The sequence below is a fragment of the Drosophila guanche genome, unplaced genomic scaffold (genome assembly GCF_900245975.1).
Source record: "Drosophila guanche unplaced genomic scaffold, DGUA_6, whole genome shotgun sequence".
NCBI classification, from domain to species: domain Eukaryota; kingdom Metazoa; phylum Arthropoda; class Insecta; order Diptera; family Drosophilidae; genus Drosophila; species Drosophila guanche.
This window is the reverse complement of record NW_022995744.1, coordinates 8,180,883-8,200,430: the sequence shown is the minus strand read 5'-3', so window position 1 is coordinate 8,200,430 and position 19,548 is coordinate 8,180,883. Positions and strand designations below refer to the sequence as shown.

The window sequence follows — 19,548 nt, the reverse complement described above, 5'->3', positions numbered from 1 at the left end:
CACCTCTAGATGGTTGTATCTGAGAACTGGAACCCCGCTGACCCAGTTTGTGTGTCCAAAATGTGGTTTGGTCTGCCAGCTAATGATGCTCCATGCTTATCTTGTTGCATAAATGATCATAAATGTCAGAACCGACGAATGTTGATAGCATTTTCGATACGAGAACAGTTATGGGCCCAAAGAAGGTGATGCGGGAAATTGTATTTCCCTATTTTATTTACATATTTAAATGATTAAGTCCAACTCAAGAGGCTAGAGGCGTTCTTCAGGGTATAAAAGATCGGTTCCAGTTGCATTTTCGGCTCAGTCTCTAACGCAACGACAGCATGACATTTTCTGGCCTCTTGGCTGTCCTTCTTTTGGGTGAGTTTTACGGACAGAATCCTGATTTTATTTTACTGCGAATTTTCTATAATTTTCAGGCATTTGCTCGAGAGTTCAAGCTTCGCTGGTGAAGTGCTCCTGTGATCCTGGACCAGCTGGTGCGCGTGGACCCCCAGGACCTCCTGGACCGCCTGGACCAGGTTATGGTGGCGGACATGGTGGCGGTTATTGGCCCTATCCACCAACGCCTCCATTCACTCCAAATCTGCCAATCATACCTGGACCAAGAGGTCTGCCCGGACCGCCAGGCCCACCAGGATACTGCTTCCCATGTCCGGCTCTGCCGCCCAGAGGATTCCCGCCACAACTGGGTGTGCCCGTGCCACCATTCCTGTCCACTCAGGTGGGCGGTGGAGGTGGAAATGCCGCCTCTGCTTTGACCTCTGCAGTGGGCAACATCATAGTGATTCCCTCGGGTGCGACAACAGGCTTGAAGGGCCGTGCACAGTTCTACCACATCTCGCCCGATGGCCAGGTGCTGCGTATCGAACCACCCAAGGATATTCCCCATGAAATCTTCGACTCTCTGGGCCAGCCGCCACAGCCACAGCCGCCACAGCCCACGTCGGGCTCCTCCTTGTCGGGCATAACGCCACCACCCACACAGCAGACACCCGGAGAGCAGCAGCTGCAGACCACCGTAACACCCGAGACCCTGGACGAAACAATGTTTGCGGTGACAGGCAATCGCGGCAAGGACTTCCTGCGCGGCGGCAACTCCGAGGCCAGCGACTGGCGAAGGATTCTGCTTCTGGGCGAGCGACCCACAGAGGCGCCTCAACAGCAGCAACATCCCAACCAGCTGGGCAGCAGCATGGAGAGTTTCCAGCGAGCACTGGTGGAGCTGAAGGAGAAATATGCGACGCTCATACAGCCAAGGAGCGACAATCGATACGCGGTTATTCTCTGATACAAAATGAAGTCCCTGCCCTCTTCAAATAGGTTAAATAAATAATAAAAACAGTACTGATAATATCTAAACAAGAAGCTGGAAGAATTGGATTAATTTGGAACTCCATTTTTATAGCCTCACAACTGGACAGCAGATTTTGTCTTTTAACCAGGCATTAGATAGCATTCGCAAAAGAAAACAAAGTCACAAAGTGAATTTCCCAGAAGCGATTGGCATTCAAATATCTGCCAATTTAATCAGATGGCAGATAGTGAATACTTTTTTTGCACAACATACTCTTGTTACTTGTTTTTTTTTTGGTGGGGTATTTAGATGGCAATCGTCCAGCTAGACGGTCAGTTGACAGCAGACCTGCTGGACGTCACAGAACGCTTTTTGCTCTTTTTTTTCGTCACAGTTGCATTTCCCGGAAATTTCGAGTAACATTTCTTAGTAAAGATCAGACCATTTATTTTTGATAGGAAATTAGTAGGGGTAAAGCAGAGTTTTTGTACACGTAATCAACTGATCAATTAAGAGACAACTCCATTTACAGATCAGTTCAACTTTCTACAGATCTACAGATCTTTCTCCTACATAACTTCTATGACAATACACTTATTGAAGAGTTTCAGACAGAACTTGTGACGCATCGGACTTTAAAACGTGTCAATAGTAAAGAGATCTGCTGACAGACAACTCTGTGTGCAGATCAACAGGCTATTTTTTCTATCGAAGATATCAGGATCCCCTGCTATAGAACTCCTTGTTCAGATTATGCTCTTTCTGCTATTCCTCTTTCTGCTAGATAACTTCTAGATCTTGCCACTCCTGACAGATCCTGACAGACAACTCAACGCACAGGTCATACTCTTTCTTTTATGGCTTTATCAGCTTTTCCTCTTGCGACTCAAAAACAAGATCCCCTGACAGACAGCTCTACGCACTAATTATACTCTTTCCTTTTTATCAGCCTTCCTGGAAGGTCTCTTGCTTCTTTCCTTTTTCTGCCACTTCTTTGTTATATCAATGAATAGATCTTGCAACTGTTCGTTCTGTATTCTCTTTATTCAACTTTAGACGTCACATAAATGGATTGATTTCATCATAATATCAAAGATTACCAAAGCCACTTTGGTTGTCGTAAGTATATGCAATTCACTTAATCAACAGAACTTATGTGGATCGTCACACTTTAAATGTCAAACATCTTTAGATACACCCTGACGTAAAGTGTTTAGGTTGGGTATCCCAAACGTGAAGGTAAAACACAACCCTCAATGCGATTAAATTACTGCTTCAAAATTCTGTCAAAGTCATGTGACAACCATCAACAAAAAAAGAGCAGATAAGTATATCCGCTTAAATGGATTATACACGAGTAGTATGTTTATATATATATATATATTGAGGTATGCTATTTATTGATTGGAAATTACGCGTCTCATACAATGTACAAAATAATCCCCAATCGAATTTCGGTGCTTCGCGTCTCTCAATCTTTTGTTTGAGTATTCATTGATGTTGGATAATGCGGACGTGAGAATCGTCGAGTGGACGAAACTCTAATTAAAAGTCCTTCTGGCTGTCAATCAGTCGCTGGCATTCTGGCATGCGGTCAGGCCATCGCCCACACAGGCGGCAAAGGCCATCATGTGGGGAATGGTGTTCTGCTCGTACACTCCAGTGAAGAGGTGCGCCCACGGACCGGATGCAAACACACCCACATCCTCGCCACCGTGCGTCTCCGACTCGAGGGGCACCATGGCGGGGAAGAGCTGATCGAAATCCCCAGTGGCCAGGGCAACGGGATCCTCACGTTCATTCGTTAACGTGTTGTAGTACAGATCGAAGCTCTTGCCATTGGCATAGCTCAGGGGCAGATAGGGTTTCTTGTCCTGGCCCTTCGACTTGGCCGCTCCAAAGATGTCGCTGCCACGAGGCTGATAGCCGGCCACGCTGAACGCGTGCGAGTGATCCGAGGTGACCACAATCAGCGTGTCCTCGGGGTTGGTCAACTCACGGGCCCGCCTCACAGCCTTCGACAGTTCGGCGGTTTCGTCTAGGGCAATGCGTGCCATGGTATCGTGATGACTGATGTCGATCTTGCCGCCCTCGACAAACAGGAAGTAGCCCCGCTCCTCGGTGGACAGCACTTCGATGGCCTTCTCCGTCATCTCCTCGAGCGTGGGTTCGTTGTTCTCCGGATCGGCCAGCTGCTCCACATGATAGTGCATGTGGCCGCTGCTGAAGAGACCCAACAGGCGACCCGTCTCTGTGGCATTCACTTTCAGCAGCTTCTTCTGTGTCTTCACGAAGGTGTTGCCCTCCTGCAGCGCCTCGAATTCCTCCACCAAATTGCGTCCATCGGTGCGGCGACCCTTGTCATAGAACTCGGGATCGTAGAAGTTCCGCTTGCCGCCGCCGAGCATCACCTTGAGCTTGCTGCCCACCTCGCCATAGATCAGCTGCATGGCAATGTCCTGCAGTCCATCGGCCTGCTCGCCACAGCCCTCCTCCAGCAGCGCATTGTTCTCCCACTCACGATCCGCCGTGTGGGCATAAACGCCCGAGGGTGAGGCATGGGTCACGCGTGTGGTGGTCACCAGGCCGGCTGCCATGCCGCTATCCATTGCCCACTTGCCGAGGGAGAAGACATGATTGCTGGCATTGGCCATGGCCTGGCAATCGCCACGCAGCACATGGGCATTCACACCGATGGTGCCGTAGTTGGCCTTCACGCCGCACAGATAGGCGGTTGAGGTGCAGGCACTGTCCGGCGTTATCTTGTCCACGGAGTAGGTCTTCGAGAGGCCCGTGAAGGGGAACTCCTCGAACGAAAGTTTCTGCTCCTCGCCGCCAATGTAGCTGCGGGCAGCAGCCAACGTGGCCAGTCCCATGCCATCGCCCAGGAAGAGTATAATATTCTTGGCACGATTTGTGTTCCGCACTTGGCTGAGCTTCTCACGCAGCAGCTGCTTGCTGGCCTCGTGCCAGTAGGCCTGAGTCGCCTCACCACTGATCGTTCTGCCACGAGTGCCGCTACGTGGCAGATGTGGATGCATGGATTCCTCGTCATCCATGGGTGCCGCCATTTGTGGCACAGCTGCACTCAGCGCCAGGCAGACCAAGCCTAGGCCCACAAAGAACTTTAGTGTCAGAGTCGGAGCCATTTCGCGTTGCTTTCACCGCGTTAGCCAAGTGAATACTGTACTTTTTGAGCACATAACCGGCCGCTATATAGCCCCGATCCGGCTCATGTGCAGCTCGTGTGAGGTTGTCGATAGGGCAGTCGATTTATGGCCCCCTTCCTTTGGCCAGACCGTGATACTCACGTTTCCACTTGCCACTCGAGATAATCATTAATCGATGGCCACTCTAGATTCTACAAATCACAAAAACACAATCATATAACAAACAGCCGAACAGCCCAGGCCACAAGGAACAATGTGTGCAAAATCGGAGGCTATATAACCGATTCGTTTCGTCTAATTTCGACAGTCGAACGGCAACCGTCTGAAGATGCAGAAAACTTTTGTGCTCCACACTTTGTGCGCTCTGCTGGCCCTCGTGGCTTTGGTCTCTGCAGCGGCACAGCCCCCCAAAGTGCGCAAGGGCCTGACCGAGGAGCAGGAGATTGGTGGCGGTAAGTGAAACGATCGATCCCGTTCGGCTAACCGAAAGCCCCATTCGTCAAGACCCAACAAAACCTTATCTACAACCAATTGAAATACAATATTCCCCGCCCTACCTCCACGCGATTGTGTGTGGATCGCTGGGGGAAATCTTGTTCGTCCATTAAGTGCGGAATCTAATCGGGCAAAATCTATTTTCGAATAACTTTCAATCATAAATGATTTAGTAAGTTAATTAATAGATAATCGTAAGAAGCATCAAGTACTCTTTACAAAAGTAAAACGTAGCGTCGATGGTTATAAATAAGTAGAAAATGGGAAGATTAAATGTGTGTCAAGAAAAATAAGTGAAACTGTGTCTAAAGTGATTAGATATCAATGGAATCATTATTTATGGCAGGAGGAAAAGAAAGCGGTAGAGTTTGAGCAATAAATATAATTGAAGTGAATTCTGGCCACACAAGAAAAATTAAAGATTTCTGGGCAATAAATAGAATAGCTTCTGACTGTTGAGAGCTGCATGAAATGTTCAAAGAGAATCCAGGAGCAAAGGGTATTCAAAATAGCAAGAAAACGAGTGGCTGGATGAAGAGATATGTAGGTAAAGATTCTGGGGAATCATACTTCTCATACTAGCATAACTTCGAATTGATGAGAGTTTGAGAAAGTTCCAGAAGAATCATTTAGTAACAGGTATCAAAAATCATCAAAAAGTGGATGATTCTGGGGAATAAACTGCCAGAATGTTCCAAGATCATCCAGGAGTAAAAGGCCGTAAGAACGTAAAGTTGAAGAGTCTGGGGAACAAATAGAATAGCTTCATATTAATGGGGAAACTGCTAGAAGTTTCCAGGAGACTCCAGAAGTAAAGGGTATAAAAAGTAGTACAAAAAGAAGGAAAATAAAGTACAAATACTGGGGAATAACTACGGATTAATGGGAACAGCGAGAATGTTGAAGGAGAATCCGGGGAGTAAATGGTATAGACAAATAGTGAAAAGTATTGACAGGCAGAATGATGCTTCAAAATGTGTAACCTGCATCGACAATGGTCTCACAATTACCACAAATGGAGCCATAAACATTCGCCATCTTTGATTCCCCGGATTAGACCATTTATTGCAATTAATAATGAAATGAGCAAACGATTGAATATTTATGAGCCATAATTAATGCTGATGATTATCCAACGATTAGATTTTCCTTTTTCAAAGTTCAAACTTATTTTTGTGTGTGTTTTTTGTTGTTGATTATAAAAATAGTACAACATCCACGACTGCTGCCATCACGCGACTTTGTGGCACTTGAGGAGGAGCTGGAAACACGTTTCTGGCACGATAAGGCCCAGACAATATTGGCCGATAAGCTGGCCAGCCATAAAAAGCTAAACGAGAACCGTGCCAAGAATGTGATCATGTTCCTGGGTGACGGCATGTCGGTGCACACGATTGCGGCCACACGTGCCTTCCTCGGGGATAGCAACAAGCAGGTTTACTTTGAGAAGTTCCCCTACCTGGGACTCTCCAAGACTTATGCCGTGAACGAGCGCACCCCGGACTCGGCGAGCACGGCCACGGCCTACCTGTCGGGCGTCAAGGCCAACTACGGCACCATTGGCGTCAATGCCCAGGTGGAGCGTGCGGATTGTGTGCGTGGCGCTGATGCCAGCACCCACACCCAGAGCATTGCCCAGTGGGCGCAGGAGGCGGGCAAGTGGGCGGGTCTGGTGACCACAGCCCGCGTGACGCATGCCTCCCCAGCGGGCGTGTACGCTCACACCGCAGAGCGTAACTGGGAGCACGATGGTTTGATCACCGATTCGGGCTGCAGCTCGGAGCTGAACATGGACATTGCCCGCCAGCTGGTGGAGTGGAGCGTGGGCCGGGATCTGCGCGTGATCATGGGCGGTGGTCGTTCCTATTTCCGCGATCATACGATGCACGACGAGGAGGGCAACAAGGGACTGCGCAACGATGGACGCGATCTGATCAAGGACTGGCAGGAGGACAAGTCGAATCGTGGTGCCAAGGGGGAATATGTTTGGTCACTGAAGGGCCTCCGGGAAACGGATCTCAACAAGACCGACTACCTGCTGGGTCTCTTTGATGCCTCACATCTGCCCTACCACGGCGATCGGAAGCGCTCCCATTTGGAGTACGCCGAGCCCTCGCTCTCCGACATGACAGAGTCTGCGATCAAACTGTTGAGACGCAATGATGAGGGCTACTTTTTGTTCGTGGAGAGCGGCCGGATCGACATGGCGCATCATGCCACGCTGGCACACAAAGCGCTGGAGGATACGGAGCAGTTTGCTGCGGCTGTAAAGCTGGCCAGGGATCTAACCAACGAGGAGGATACACTGATTGTGGTCACATCGGATCACTCGCATACCATGTCCATCAATGGTTATCCTGTAAGTTGAGCCTGGCACTCAAATCTGGCACTCAAATATCTAACAAGTCTTTTGCTTTTCTCCTTTAGTACCGCCGCCAGAACATCTTCTCTTTGGCACCCAATCTAGCTGAGGATGAGCTGCCCTTTACCATTCTCTCGTATGCCAATGGCCCTGGCAGCACAGCAAACACCTACAGCGCCAGCACTGGCCGCGTGGATCTCTCCCATGTGGACACAACGTCAGCGGACTTCCGTTTCCAGGCCACCGTGCCATTGAGCAGCGAGACCCATGGCGCCGAGGATGTGGCCGTGTTTGCCTCGGGCCCCTACGAGCATTTGTTCACGGGCAACTACGAGCAGAGCAGCATTCCCGCGATGATGGCATTTGCCGCCAATATGGGTCCCTTTTCGAAGGATAAACTCAATGAGTGATTTTTAAATAAAAGAAAAGAGTCTGATATGCAAAGCAAAATAAAGTTGTAACTTAGTTTAAGGCACGTTCCACATAGGAGTAAGGAAAATGAATAAATAATGAGTGGAAAAGTAGCCAAAAATATTCATAATGTTCCACGTTAAATGTGGGCGTACTGTGTCTGCGTTTCAGAAGCTTCTTTAGCTAATTTGTGTCCCTTGTCTGCCACATGCAACAATTTTCCTACTGTTTTATCCCTCTCTTATCAGTCGCTCGTTCAAGATCATTCATGTTCTAATGACTTTCAAAAGGAAAAACAAGCAAAACCCTTACAGGTAGCAGGGTACAGGTATGCCAGGATTCTACCTGTTGTTTGGATTCGCCAAACCAACAGCAGTCGCTGTTTAAACCCCGAAGTGGCAGGACAAACACTCACGCGAAAAATGTTTATTCTCTACACCATTTTTGGCATTTTAGTGGCCATAATAATTACTTCTTACATACGAATTCTCTACAAATCGCTGAGACGCGTGCGTGTACCCATAAGTAGTGGAAAATCATCTGAGTTAAGTGTACAAATATTCAAACAAGCGCCCGGACCCAAACCCTGGCCCATCATTGGCAACCTCAATGTGCTGGATAAGTACAGGGACAATCCCTTTGCGGGTTTCACCGAGTTGGCCAAGATTTATGGCGATATTTACACGCTGACCTTCGGACACACACGCTGCCTGGTGGTCAACAATTTGGAACTCATTCGCGAGGTTTTAAATCAAAATGGAAAGGTTTGCAGTGGACGACCGGACTTTTTGCGCTATCACAAACTATTTGGAGGCGAGAGGAGCAACTCGTTGGCCCTGTGCGATTGGTCGCAGCTGCAGCAGAAGCGACGCAACATGGCCAGAAGGCACTGCTCGCCGCGGGAATCATCCTCCTTTTACATGCAAATGTCGCAGATTGGCTGCGAGGAAATGGAGCACTTTATCCGGGAAATAGACGCCAAGATGCTGCCCGGACAGCCTTTCGATGTGAAGACATTCCTGCTGCGTGCCTGTGCCAATATGTTCAGTCAGTACATGTGCTCCCAGCGTTTCGACTACGATGACGAAGAGTTCCACAAGATTGTGCTGCACTTTGATGAGATCTTCTGGGAGATCAATCAGGGACATCCGTTGGACTTTCTGCCCTGGCTGCGGCCCTTCTATCAGCGACACTTGAACAAGATTGTCAACTGGTCCTCCACCATTAGGAAATTCATTATGGATCGCATCATCAGTCATCGGGAGCTGGACATTGATGTGGATGAGCCAGACAGTGACTTCACGGACGCACTGCTGAAGAGTTTGGTGGAGGACAAGGATGTCTCACGCAACACAATCATCTTTATGCTGGAGGACTTCATTGGCGGCCACTCGGCTGTGGGGAATCTGGTGATGCTGGCGCTGGCCTACATAGCCAAGGATCCGCAGGTGGGCAGCCGGATACAGGCCGAAGTGGATGCCATAACCGACAAGGGGCAGCGTCGCATCAATCTGCTGGATATGAACCGGATGCCCTACACCATGGCCACGATCTTTGAGGTGCTGCGGTACTCCTCCTCGCCGATTGTGCCGCATGTGGCCACCGAGGATACTGTGATCTCTGGCCATGGCGTCACCGCTGGCACGATTGTTTTCATCAACAATTATGTGCTCAACAAGAGCCCAGAGAACTGGATAGATCCACATCAATTTGAGCCGCAAAGGTTCCTCGAGGAATCCAACAAAGACAGTCGAGACTCGAGGGGCTCCGATTCGGGCATCGAAAGTGATCGCAAGGAGTTGCAACTGAGGAAGAATATTCCACACTTTCTGCCCTTTAGCATTGGCAAACGGACATGCATTGGCCAGAATTTGGTGCGAGGATTTGGCTTCCTGCTGTTGGCCAATCTACTGCAGAGCTACAATGTATCCAGCGAGGATCCAACCACAATTAGCATCACGCCTGCCAGTCTGGCGCTGCCCGCCAAATGCTTTCCCTTGCTGCTGACACGTAGGACATAGATGCGTTGGGTTCTAGGCAGTATGAAGTTGTTTTTTATATTTGGCTATAACTTGCAAAAACTTGGGAGCAGCGGCACATCCTTAAAGGACGCAAAAACTTACGAGCTAATCGATGGCTTACAAATCTAGACAGAGGAGCCACAGTGCGGAGACCATGCGGAATCCCTCGGGCATGAAATCCTAAGCATAAAACTAATATTTAAAATTAAAAATAATTATAAATAAAGAATAATTAGACTTTGCTGCAGTTGAGATACATTTTATCTTGTATCGAAAATATGTTAAATATTGCCACAAATTTCTTAGACTGAATGCGAGAGAGATTCCCTCCTGGAAACTGCCTTCTGGCACTGTGGCACTCACATTTTACTCAGACTCTAATTCATTCTCAATGTCCTTCCATCAATTAAATGTTTTATATCATTTATGTGTATGTATTTACATATTTTTGTTTTGTGTGTTTCTTTTAGAAATCCTTGGACAAATGTCAAATGTCGAATCAGGCGCTTAAATCCTAGCCATTAATAATAAATCTGTTAAGAATTCCTATATATAAATGCGTTTTGTTCACATGATTAGTCCGTAAAAAAACAATTTGATAAAACAAATCACGATAAAGGGGGGGCGAGAGAAAAAGAAAACCAGCAGCAGGTTTTTGGGGCGAGAAAAATGAACTAAAATTATTTGCTAATTAAAAGAAGATTGAAGATCGATCAGGGAGCTTAGTCTGTCTGCTATTGACTCTCCACCAGCAGCTGCTCCTCCCCCAGTGGCTCCTCTTTGATCTCGAGCTTCACTTCGTCCGCTCGCGGCGTGGAGCCACCATCCAGATCGAGTGTCTTGGGCAGCGGTCCTATCTTTTGCAGTATATCCACTGGCATAATCTCCCGTATGGTGGGCACCGGCTGCACCGTAAACGTGGGCAGTGGCGGTGGCGTAAAGAACGGCACAGGCGATGGTGTGGCAGAGGCAATGACATCAGGCACTGGCAGCACAGGAATTGGCAGCAGGCCGGGACTTGGCGCAGGCATCATCGGCGCAGGCTGCGGATAAGTGTGGTAGGGATGCGCACCCAGCACGGGTATGGGCATGGACACAGGCGGGGAGGATGGCGGCGGTCCACTCAGGAAGTAGGGCACTCCATTGTGCATGGGCATGGGCATGCCGCCCTCGTGCATCATCAGCGGCGTACGCATCGGCATTCCCATGGGCATTCGCATGGGCCCAGGCAGGGAAATTCCCATGGGCAGACGCATGGGCATTCTCAGCTGCATTCGTGGTGTTGGCGGCGGATGTTTGCTGAAGTACTCCTTAAGCATGGCCGCCTTGGTGGCGGCATCTGCATTCGGTGGCAATAGAGGCGGACGGTGGCGCAGGAATCCATGCGGCAGTGGCGGCAGGCGGCCCGTCTTCACGAGCATCTCAAAGTGCTTGCGATCGAAGCGCGGCACGGGCGCACGCATCACGCGTGAGTGGGACATCACAATCTCACGCTTGAGCGGATCCAGGTGGAAGTAGCGCATCTTTGACTTCTTTTGCACGAGCACCGCCTTCTCTTGGTCCGGGGGCATAGGCGTCACGGGCGGCGGTGGCGGTGGTGCGGCGAGCAGCTCATCCCGCAGACGCTGCAGCCTAGCGGCTGCCTCAGCGCGTCGCTGCTGATACTGCTGCATGGCACGCTCCACGACGCGGCTGACAATCACTCGATCCTCGCCATCGCTCTCATAATTCGGCTTGACGCTGTCCACAAAGCTGACGCGCTTCTTGGGTTTCCTGTGGATACAGATTAGAGAAGCAATTCAAAGGGTTTATTTTGAGTCTCTCTCGCTTACCTGTCTTCTGCCTCGCTTTCGTTGTTTGTGGGCACAATTTCCAGCACATTTCCCTTACGCACAGCCACAGACATCGCCGCAGGCACAACAGAAGCTACATCTTTGATCTCCTCAGGCTCCAGCTTGATCGGCTTCGTGTCCAGCAGCTCAGCATCCGGTGTATGCGCTTTGGGCAGTTCACGCAGCACCGGCGATGTCTCCATGAGAGCACCATACTCCCCATAGACACCTGCGGGAATGTCCATGGCTTCGCTGAGCTGCGCGTACGCCTGCTCCATGCGATACGCGGAGTCTATGTAGGCCGCATAGGTGTCGTAGTCCTCGCCCGTTGTCTCGCCATGCAGCAGCGACATGTTGTAGTAGTAGGCAGCCGCCTCCAGGCTCTGATCCTCCCCAAAGTAGTCCGCAAACTCGCGCTCCTCCCGCCGTCCGTCGAAGGGCGAGCGGGAGCGTGATATGCTGTTGGAACGCGTCCTGGAGTGTGATCTTCGCCTGGTGGGTGAGCGGGAATGCGAATGGGAGGAGGACCAGCTGCGACGCATGGGCGGCGATGGTGGCCTAAACGGCAGCGGCGAACGCTCCCGCTCGCGGCTGTACGAGCGCCGCCGATGCACTTTGGGAGAGCGTGGTCTGAGCGGCTTCACGGGACCTGGCGACACGGAGACACGTCGTCGGCTGGCACCCAGCTTCTGGAATCGCTTTCTGCTGCGCTTTGGACTCCTGCTACGCGTCCGACTGCGACTCACGCTCTTGCTGTGACTCCGTTTGATGGTCGGCTTTTTCGCCAAGCGAATGCCGCGTCGTGGCGAAGGGGGACGCCAGCGTGGACGGGGACTGGGCGAGCGGGAGGAGTCCTTCACTCTGTTGGGTCGCACACTGCTGCGCCGAAAGAAACGCTCTCGGTTCCGGGAGTGCGATCTCGAGCGAGTTCGCTCTCTGCCCGTCGTGCTGCGTGGAATCCTCGGCCTGTTGCGCGTCTCCACAATTGTGGGCTTGACAATGGCAATCTCCTTGGGTCGCCGCACATTTGTGCCGATTTGTGGGCGCAGTCCCTCCTCCAGTTTCACCTTGACGGCATGCTGCTGCTGCTGCTGCTGCTGCGGATGCTCCGTCTCATCGTTGTCAAAGATTGCGGGCTTACGGGTGAGCTTCAGGGGCGAAAGTGTCAGCTTGATGGCCTCCCGATTGTCATCGAAGATGCTGTTCACGGGCGTGGGCGAGCGCGGCTCCTGCTTCTGCTGCACCTCCTGCTGGGATTTCAGTTCCTGCTTGCGATACTTGTCCATGATGGCATTTCGCTGCATGAGGAACAGCGACTCCATCTTGAGCAGCTCCTCAGAGATCTCATCACCCGAATCGTAGTTCTCGCGCATCATTTGTATCCGCGCCAGATTGTCCTCGAGGCTCTTGAGTTTACGCAGATCTTTGCTCACATTGTTCTTCTTTTGTTGCAGCTGCAGCTGCTGCTGCTGCTCCTTTTCGGGTGGATCCTCCTCGATAAGTGCTGTCTCTGCGGAAAGTTGTTCTACCTCCTCCTCCTTCTGCACAGCATCATCTTCTTCCTCCTCCCCTTCTTCTTCATCGTCATCCGTTGTGCTCGACTCTTCTTCGTCGTCGTCGGAGCTGCTGCTGCTGGTCGACTCGGATTCGGACCCAGAGGATGTCTCAGTCTCGGCAGTGGAATTGCTTAAGGAACTATTTTTGGAGGCTGCCGTCTGCCCCTCCTCGCTGGACATATTAATACTATTCATAAACTTGTCATAAATGTTCACCAGATGCTCCTGATTGGCGCCACCGTCCAATGGAATGGCTGACTGCCTCTGCTTTGCCTTTGGCGGCGGCGTGCTCTTGGCATTCCACAGATCATTCGTGTCATCCTCATTCGAATCGCCGCTAATTGTTGCCTCATCGATGGAGGAGGTCAGCGGGCGCACAGCAGCCGATGGTGGCGCCGTGGCAGCTGCTGCCGTTTTGGGCATGCTGCTCAAGGAGTCATCGTTCTCCCAGTTGTCGATGTAATCGTCCGTGTCGGGACTCTCCTGCTGCTCCGCCGCGACTGTGGCTGTCGGTGGCGGTGCATTGGCTGCCACAGCGCCATTCCGCACCAGCACCTCCCGCTCCGTGTCCAGAGGCGGCGTCACATTGCGCTCCAACTTGATGCGACTCACATCGATCATGGGCATAGGCAGCGGTGTGGGGGAGATGTTTCTCTCAATCTTTATGCTAACTTCTTTGTACTCTTCGCTGCGTTGCCTTTCCCGCGACTGACTACGGTACGGCCAGGCGTTGCCTCCATTTCCGAGAGAACTGGCCGCTTGAGACGTTGATTTTCGCTCTTTTAATACTGATTCCTGCTTCCGGAAGGGATTAATGCGACGCGGCACCACCTGATTAAGATCTGCGGACTCCCAGTCGCTGTTGAGCGGCGCCTGCTGCTGCTGCATCTCAGCTTTAATCTCCATTTTGGGCGCCTCTTTTCGCTCCTTGTGCTCGTTGGTGCGGCGCAGCAGCTGCTCCTTGGTGGCCAGCAGCGCCTCCAAGTGCAGATCATTATCCTCGAGCAGCGCGCCAATGCGACTGTGTATCTCGCTGGCCTTCAGCAGCGGAGCTGCCTTGTTGCTGGCTGTCACTGGTGCTACAATCAGAGGCGGGGTCGTACTTCGCTGTGGAACGGTGGCTAGCTGTGTGGCAGTGTGCAGTCTTGGCGGGGATTCAGCGAATATATCCAAGCCTCTTGGCTTCTCATCCAAGTCACTGGCATCCACGTCACTGGTAGCAGCGGCTGGAGGCAGCAGGAAATCGCGTGGAGGCGTCAATGGTGGCGTTCTATCCTCACTCTCAGGCGAATGATTTCTGCTGCGGCTGCGTGTTTTCGTGCGCTCATGCTTCTTGTCCCTGGGAGGCTTCTCCTTCTCCTTTGAGGATACACTTGGCTTCTCCTTCGAGGATACGCTCGGCTTCTCCTTCTCGGATCCACTTAGCTTCTCCCCCGCACGCTCCCTGGACTTGTCATCCTTTGAGCTCTCTTTGGAACACTTTGCAGTGGATTTTTCCCTTGAACGTGGCCTTGGCCTGTTGTCCTTGAATGCTTCTCGTTGCCTTTCAGCTGATTGTTCGCGCTTGCCATCCCTCGAGCGTGGCTCTTTGGGATCTCTGTCCCTATGATTGTCCTTTGAGATATCTCTCGATCTCTCTGCATGATTTGTGTGCACATCTCTGGAGCTCTCTTTCGGTCGCCTCACATCATTCTTGTCATCTTTTGATTTTGCCAGTGGCATTTCGTTCGGCTTTGTCTCCTTCGATTTTGCTCGATGCCTGTCCTTGGATATCTCCCTATGCCTGTCGTTGGATATTCCTCTGGTCAGTTCCTTGGGCATATCTCTGGGCTTTTCCTTTGATCTTTCTCTGAGCTTATCCTTGGATCTTTCTCTGGTCCTTTCCTTGGTTCTTTCTTTGTGCCTTTCCTTGGATCGTTCTCTGCGCCCCTCCATAGAGACATCTCTAGACTTTTCCTTAACTTTATCCCTAGATTTCTCCTTCGATTTATCTCTCAACTTCTCCTTGGATTTGTCTCTAGACTTCTCCTTCGATTTATCTCTCGACTTCTCCTTGGATCTATCCCCATGCTTCTCCTTGGACTTTTCCCTCTGCTTATCCCTTGAACTTTTCCTATTTCGCTCCTTGGTCGATTCCCCATTCTTCTCCTTGGATTGTTCGCCATTCTTCTCATTGGCTGCCTTTTCCTGGTGCTTGCCCTTGCTCAGTGCATCGCTGGCAGGTTCTTTGGACTTGAGTGTATGCTGTGGCTTCTTGGCAGTTGTCTCCGCCTTCTCCTGGCAGGCCTTGTGCTGGGCAATGGTGCAGTCTGACACCAGATTAAAGTTGAACTGAATGGGCGGCTCCGTTGTCGTCCAGCTGCGATAAATCCAAACAGATTATAAACCTAAATATTCCCCCACTAATAATTTAAATACATACTCCAAGTCGGACTTCAATTGCTTGCCGGATACCGTGCTGCTCCCGGAGGGTCCTTGCGCAGAGGGCGGCAATGCCGGGCCGTAGGAACCTGACGGCGGTGCGCCACTCATATTGGGCGCTCCCATGCGGCTGGGTGGCCGATTGAAGAAGGGAGGACGCATGCGTAGTCCGCCTCGCGGCATTCGCGGCAGGAATCCCATGCGTGGAAACTCACAGAACGGCGGTCGCATGTGAAACCGCAACGGATTGTGGCCGATAAAGGGTGGGCCGACAGGTGGGGCAGCCTGGGGCATGGCTGCGGCCGCTGCCTCCGCTTGCTTCTCCTTCCTCGCCTGCTGCACATCCTCCACATTGCGCTGCTCCTCGCCCGAGGAGTCCGTGTCCGAGTACAAACCTTCACTGTCATCTGGGTCCTCGGAGGGCGCACGAGTCGTTCCATTTTCCAGTGCCCGCGGCGTGCTGCTCGTCCTCTCCTTGCGCCGGCTGCCAACATCCCGCTGCTCCAGTAGAGCACGCACCTTGCCACCGTCCGTATCGATTTGTGCCAGCTTGCGCAATGTTTTGCTCTTCGCGTCCTTGGCTGGAACTTTCTTCTGAGCGGGACTCATAGCAGCGTCGTCGTGGTTGAGGTGGGGCGGTGTTACCACCTCGCCCGGCTCCAGGCTGCTGGTGTCACCATCTTGCAATTCATCGATTGCCCTTATGTGAAGCTGCTGCGGCGGCGGCTGCAGGTCCCTGCTAAGAAGACATCCATGTGCTCCTGAGTCACCTCTGGCCACTGCTGCTGCTGCAGTTGCCGTCGTTAGTGACATACTTTCATCCAATTTGTCGGTGGCCTCGAAACGTTTTTGTTTAGAACACACACGCTTTTTCTTTCAATGGCGGCGGCGCCGCGTTGTTGTCGCTGGGTTGGTCCACGCTGTAAGGCGATATGGTTAAGGTACAATCAATGCGACTGCGGATTACGGACCGACGTCATCTATTGCAGATCTCCAACCACCTCCGCAGGTTCCGGTTCATGTATTAAATTTATGTTTATGCCATTATCAATCAATTAAAAAGCAGAGCCAGGTCGATGTTGATATAATAACAGTGTGACCGCGGAATTTTTGATAAAACATACCACGGGACACACTTAAGAAATATACCAAAATATATTGCGCTCGTATCTGTGTGGTAGTTCGACTGGTTCGTGGGTGAATTTTTAATGATCTAAAACTGTTCTTTCTTAAATTGTTTAGATGGTTTTGCAAATATCTTTTAATATTTTACACATTTCTTACTAACTTTAACTGTCACTTGTTTTGCACTTAACATCACCATGTTAACAGAGTGTATTTCTGCGCGTAACAGCACCATGTTAGCGAACGTGCTGCCGCGCACTACAGCACACAAAGCCAGCCTCAAAGCGTTGCCACATCTCCATAAATCTATTAACATTACACATTTAATTTATTTTTCAAACTTTTGTAAATTTTACCCACGACTTTTATGACTTTTACATGCATCACGAATTTTCGCTATTCATAAACTGTGTGAAACGCAATCAAATCAAACCGAAATGCAGTCGGCAAAACGCAAACTCCACTTATTTCCGCTTCCTGCTGCCGCCTGTGCGAGCGAGCGGGGGGTCGGTGCACTCAAATGCGAAGTGCAAATAAATGACAAATTACAAATTACAATTACCGTTGGGCCTGCTGCACCCAAAGCACACATAAATATGTTACTCAAGCGAAACGCTTGGAAAAGCCGCAGCACCGCACAAAAGATTATGACATTGCCCAGCGGCTGAGCGGGCAAGGACGGAGGGGGATTGGGCGGTTGGGTGGAGAAAAGGTTTGCCTGTGGCTTAAAAAACAAAAAATAAATAAAAGTAAAAGAAGAGAGCGCCTCAAATTGTCTTTGGATGCTGCACTTTTTGCCCGCCCCGTCACGTCATGTGTCTATCTTCGTGCCTCCAACACCAACCCCCCACCCACGGCAGAGCTTTTCTTTCATTGTTGATTTGCATGCAACTTTCTCCGACGGCTGCTGGCCACACGACAGCTGCTGCAGCCACTGCGCAGCGGCAGAGTACAGACAGCGACAGCGACAGCGACACTGGCAGAGGCAGAGGCAGAGGCGAAAGGTGCAAATTAATTCGCGGCGCCCCACAATAACCTTCCTCACTCTGTCTGCTCGCTGGTCTCTTCCCTCATTACTATCGCTGTAATCTGTTGCTCCCCAAACTATTTTTGCGTTTTCTTCTTCTCAGCTTTGTCACAAGTCAAGAGTCTCAAGGGAGAAAAAAAGAGAGACGACACCCGAAATGCGACTTGTTATCGCATCTTGAAAAATCTTGAAAAAACACACAGTCCACCATTGTTTGGGAACGTGTCGAAAAATCAACTGGAATGGTTTGGGATGTCCCCGAACAAACGCCTCGCTGCCCTGCCTGCCTGACTTGCTGCCAACCAGCCAACCCCCATTGTGTCTGATCTTCAAGCAGGGCGGGGTGGGATTGATGCTTTGACTTTACTTTGGAGGCGACCACGAGACCTCACAAATTTGGCACCTGGGTGCGAAAGCCTTGACGGACTGTTGAGGGATCTTGCTTTGTCCTGAAATTGAGACGGAAGCCAAAGGTGTTCAAGGTGAGACAATAAGTTCCACATTGAAAGTACAACACAACACACAAAAGATTGATTCTTTGCTCTCAACAGGTTACAATAATCCATTAATTTATGAATTATTTTAGTAGTCTTAAAATTCCTTTAAAGTAATGTTGGGTTTTCATCATATTTCTATAATTTGTAGAATGTACCGCACTTCCTCTAGGCCGCCACAACACAACTCTCTTGCCCATTAACATTTTTTTAATGCCACATTTAGCCAAAAATGTATGGCTACAAACGTAGTTAATTTTCCTATAAACTCGTACACGCACACACAATTTAGATACGACTTTGTACATATTTTTCATGAGTAGTCTAGGCAATTAATACCCGCCCGAGAAGCGTTAAAAGCGCAACGCTCAATGGACATTGAGGGCGTCGGTACGGCACTCTGTTTGTGGCTGTGACAAATGAGAGCGGTAAATGGTAAATGGTGGGATGGTAAATGGTGGAGTCGTAGATGCTAAGGTGGAAAATGCTGTTGGCCAGCGGCAAGGTACCAATTCAAAAAGCCCCACCAGCACCACCACACAGAAATGACGACGAGTCATTGACATTCGCTGCGATCCAAGCTTGAACTAGAAAACTAACAAATCCGCCATTCGAAAAAAATAAAATGTGATAATTGCAATGTAAAGTAAAAGAGAGAGGGAGTGAAGAGTAAGAGATGGAGGGAGAGTGAGTGAAAGAGATGAAAAGTCACTATACTCCTAGGTCTATAATATTTACTGAAGGTTCTAGAGAGCATTTTGAAGTGTATTTTAGAAGGTAAACTCTTGGATAGACATCAGGCATTTCGAAAATAAACACTTGTTTAGATTTAATTGTTACTTAAGCTATCAGAATGGCGCGGAACAGCTGCCCATAACTCGGTAAATGCTGCTACCATATTTTTCCTATCTTTTAATGCACTATAAATGGTACAACTAAATTATATATTGCCAATTAAATCAACCGCAGTCAGAGTATAACCCAAACCCAAACTATTTCCAGCACGAACATTTCCATAGTACGAATCTTATACAGGTACACCCCAGCACAACCATACAACAACAGAGGTATGGTTAGATCGTTCAAAACAGAAGCGTCGCTAATTGGCAATATTTAGAGAGACAAAAACAGAGAGAGAGCTGGAGGGGCCGGAGAAAGAGAAAAAAAGAGGTGAAGAGCAACCGCAAACAAATCCGAAAACAGCACGGAATGATCTGTAGATCTTCCTCGTCAATTTACGGGCTGCTGCTGTACAGACAAAAACTTCTTTTGTTCCTATCCAAATTGGCTTAATTTTTATGAGCATGCTTTGATGAGGAGATGGAGGGTTACAG

At 50.0% G+C, this 19,548-nt stretch overlaps 5 protein-coding genes across 7 annotated transcripts; 3 read left to right on the top strand and 2 right to left on the bottom strand.

Annotated features, from left to right (window-relative positions):
• Positions 1-288: 288 nt before the first annotated feature.
• LOC117579429 (collagen alpha-1(X) chain) lies at positions 289-1,371 on the top strand. Its single transcript, XM_034265311.1, has 2 exons — positions 289-363; positions 423-1,371. The coding sequence occupies exons 1-2, from the start codon at positions 327-329 to the stop codon at positions 1,292-1,294; spliced, it is 909 nt and encodes a 302-aa protein (XP_034121202.1). The 5' UTR covers positions 289-326; the 3' UTR covers positions 1,295-1,371.
• A 1,290-nt stretch (positions 1,372-2,661) lies between these two features.
• LOC117579493 (membrane-bound alkaline phosphatase) lies at positions 2,662-4,488 on the bottom strand. Its single transcript, XM_034265393.1, has one exon. The coding sequence runs from the start codon at positions 4,447-4,449 to the stop codon at positions 2,869-2,871; it is 1,581 nt and encodes a 526-aa protein (XP_034121284.1). The 5' UTR covers positions 4,450-4,488; the 3' UTR covers positions 2,662-2,868.
• A 274-nt stretch (positions 4,489-4,762) lies between these two features.
• On the top strand, positions 4,763-7,773 carry LOC117579492 (membrane-bound alkaline phosphatase). Of its 2 annotated transcripts, none has more exons than XM_034265392.1 (3): positions 4,763-4,916; positions 6,174-7,324; positions 7,393-7,773. In XM_034265392.1, the coding sequence occupies exons 1-3, from the start codon at positions 4,799-4,801 to the stop codon at positions 7,735-7,737; spliced, it is 1,614 nt and encodes a 537-aa protein (XP_034121283.1). In that variant the 5' UTR covers positions 4,763-4,798; the 3' UTR covers positions 7,738-7,773. The 2 variants fall into 2 exon arrangements, with proteins under 2 accessions (XP_034121283.1, XP_034121282.1); XM_034265391.1 differs by having other exon boundaries at positions 4,763-4,922.
• A 352-nt stretch (positions 7,774-8,125) lies between these two features.
• On the top strand, positions 8,126-10,382 carry LOC117580160 (cytochrome P450 307a1). Its single transcript, XM_034266480.1, has one exon. It carries the CDS (start codon positions 8,161-8,163, stop codon positions 9,757-9,759), a length of 1,599 nt encoding a protein of 532 aa, XP_034122371.1. The 5' UTR covers positions 8,126-8,160; the 3' UTR covers positions 9,760-10,382.
• Positions 10,003-16,658, bottom strand: LOC117580158 (serine/arginine repetitive matrix protein 2). Of its 2 annotated transcripts, none has more exons than XM_034266476.1 (4): positions 16,540-16,658; positions 15,570-16,488; positions 11,592-15,506; positions 10,003-11,532 (listed from the first exon to the last, which is right to left on the bottom strand). In XM_034266476.1, exons 2-4 carry the CDS (start codon positions 16,379-16,381, stop codon positions 10,494-10,496), a joined length of 5,766 nt encoding a protein of 1,921 aa, XP_034122367.1. In that variant the 5' UTR covers positions 16,382-16,488; positions 16,540-16,658; the 3' UTR covers positions 10,003-10,493. The 2 variants fall into 2 exon arrangements, with proteins under 2 accessions (XP_034122367.1, XP_034122368.1); XM_034266477.1 differs by having other exon boundaries at positions 16,544-16,658.
• Positions 16,659-19,548: the final 2,890 nt, after the last annotated feature.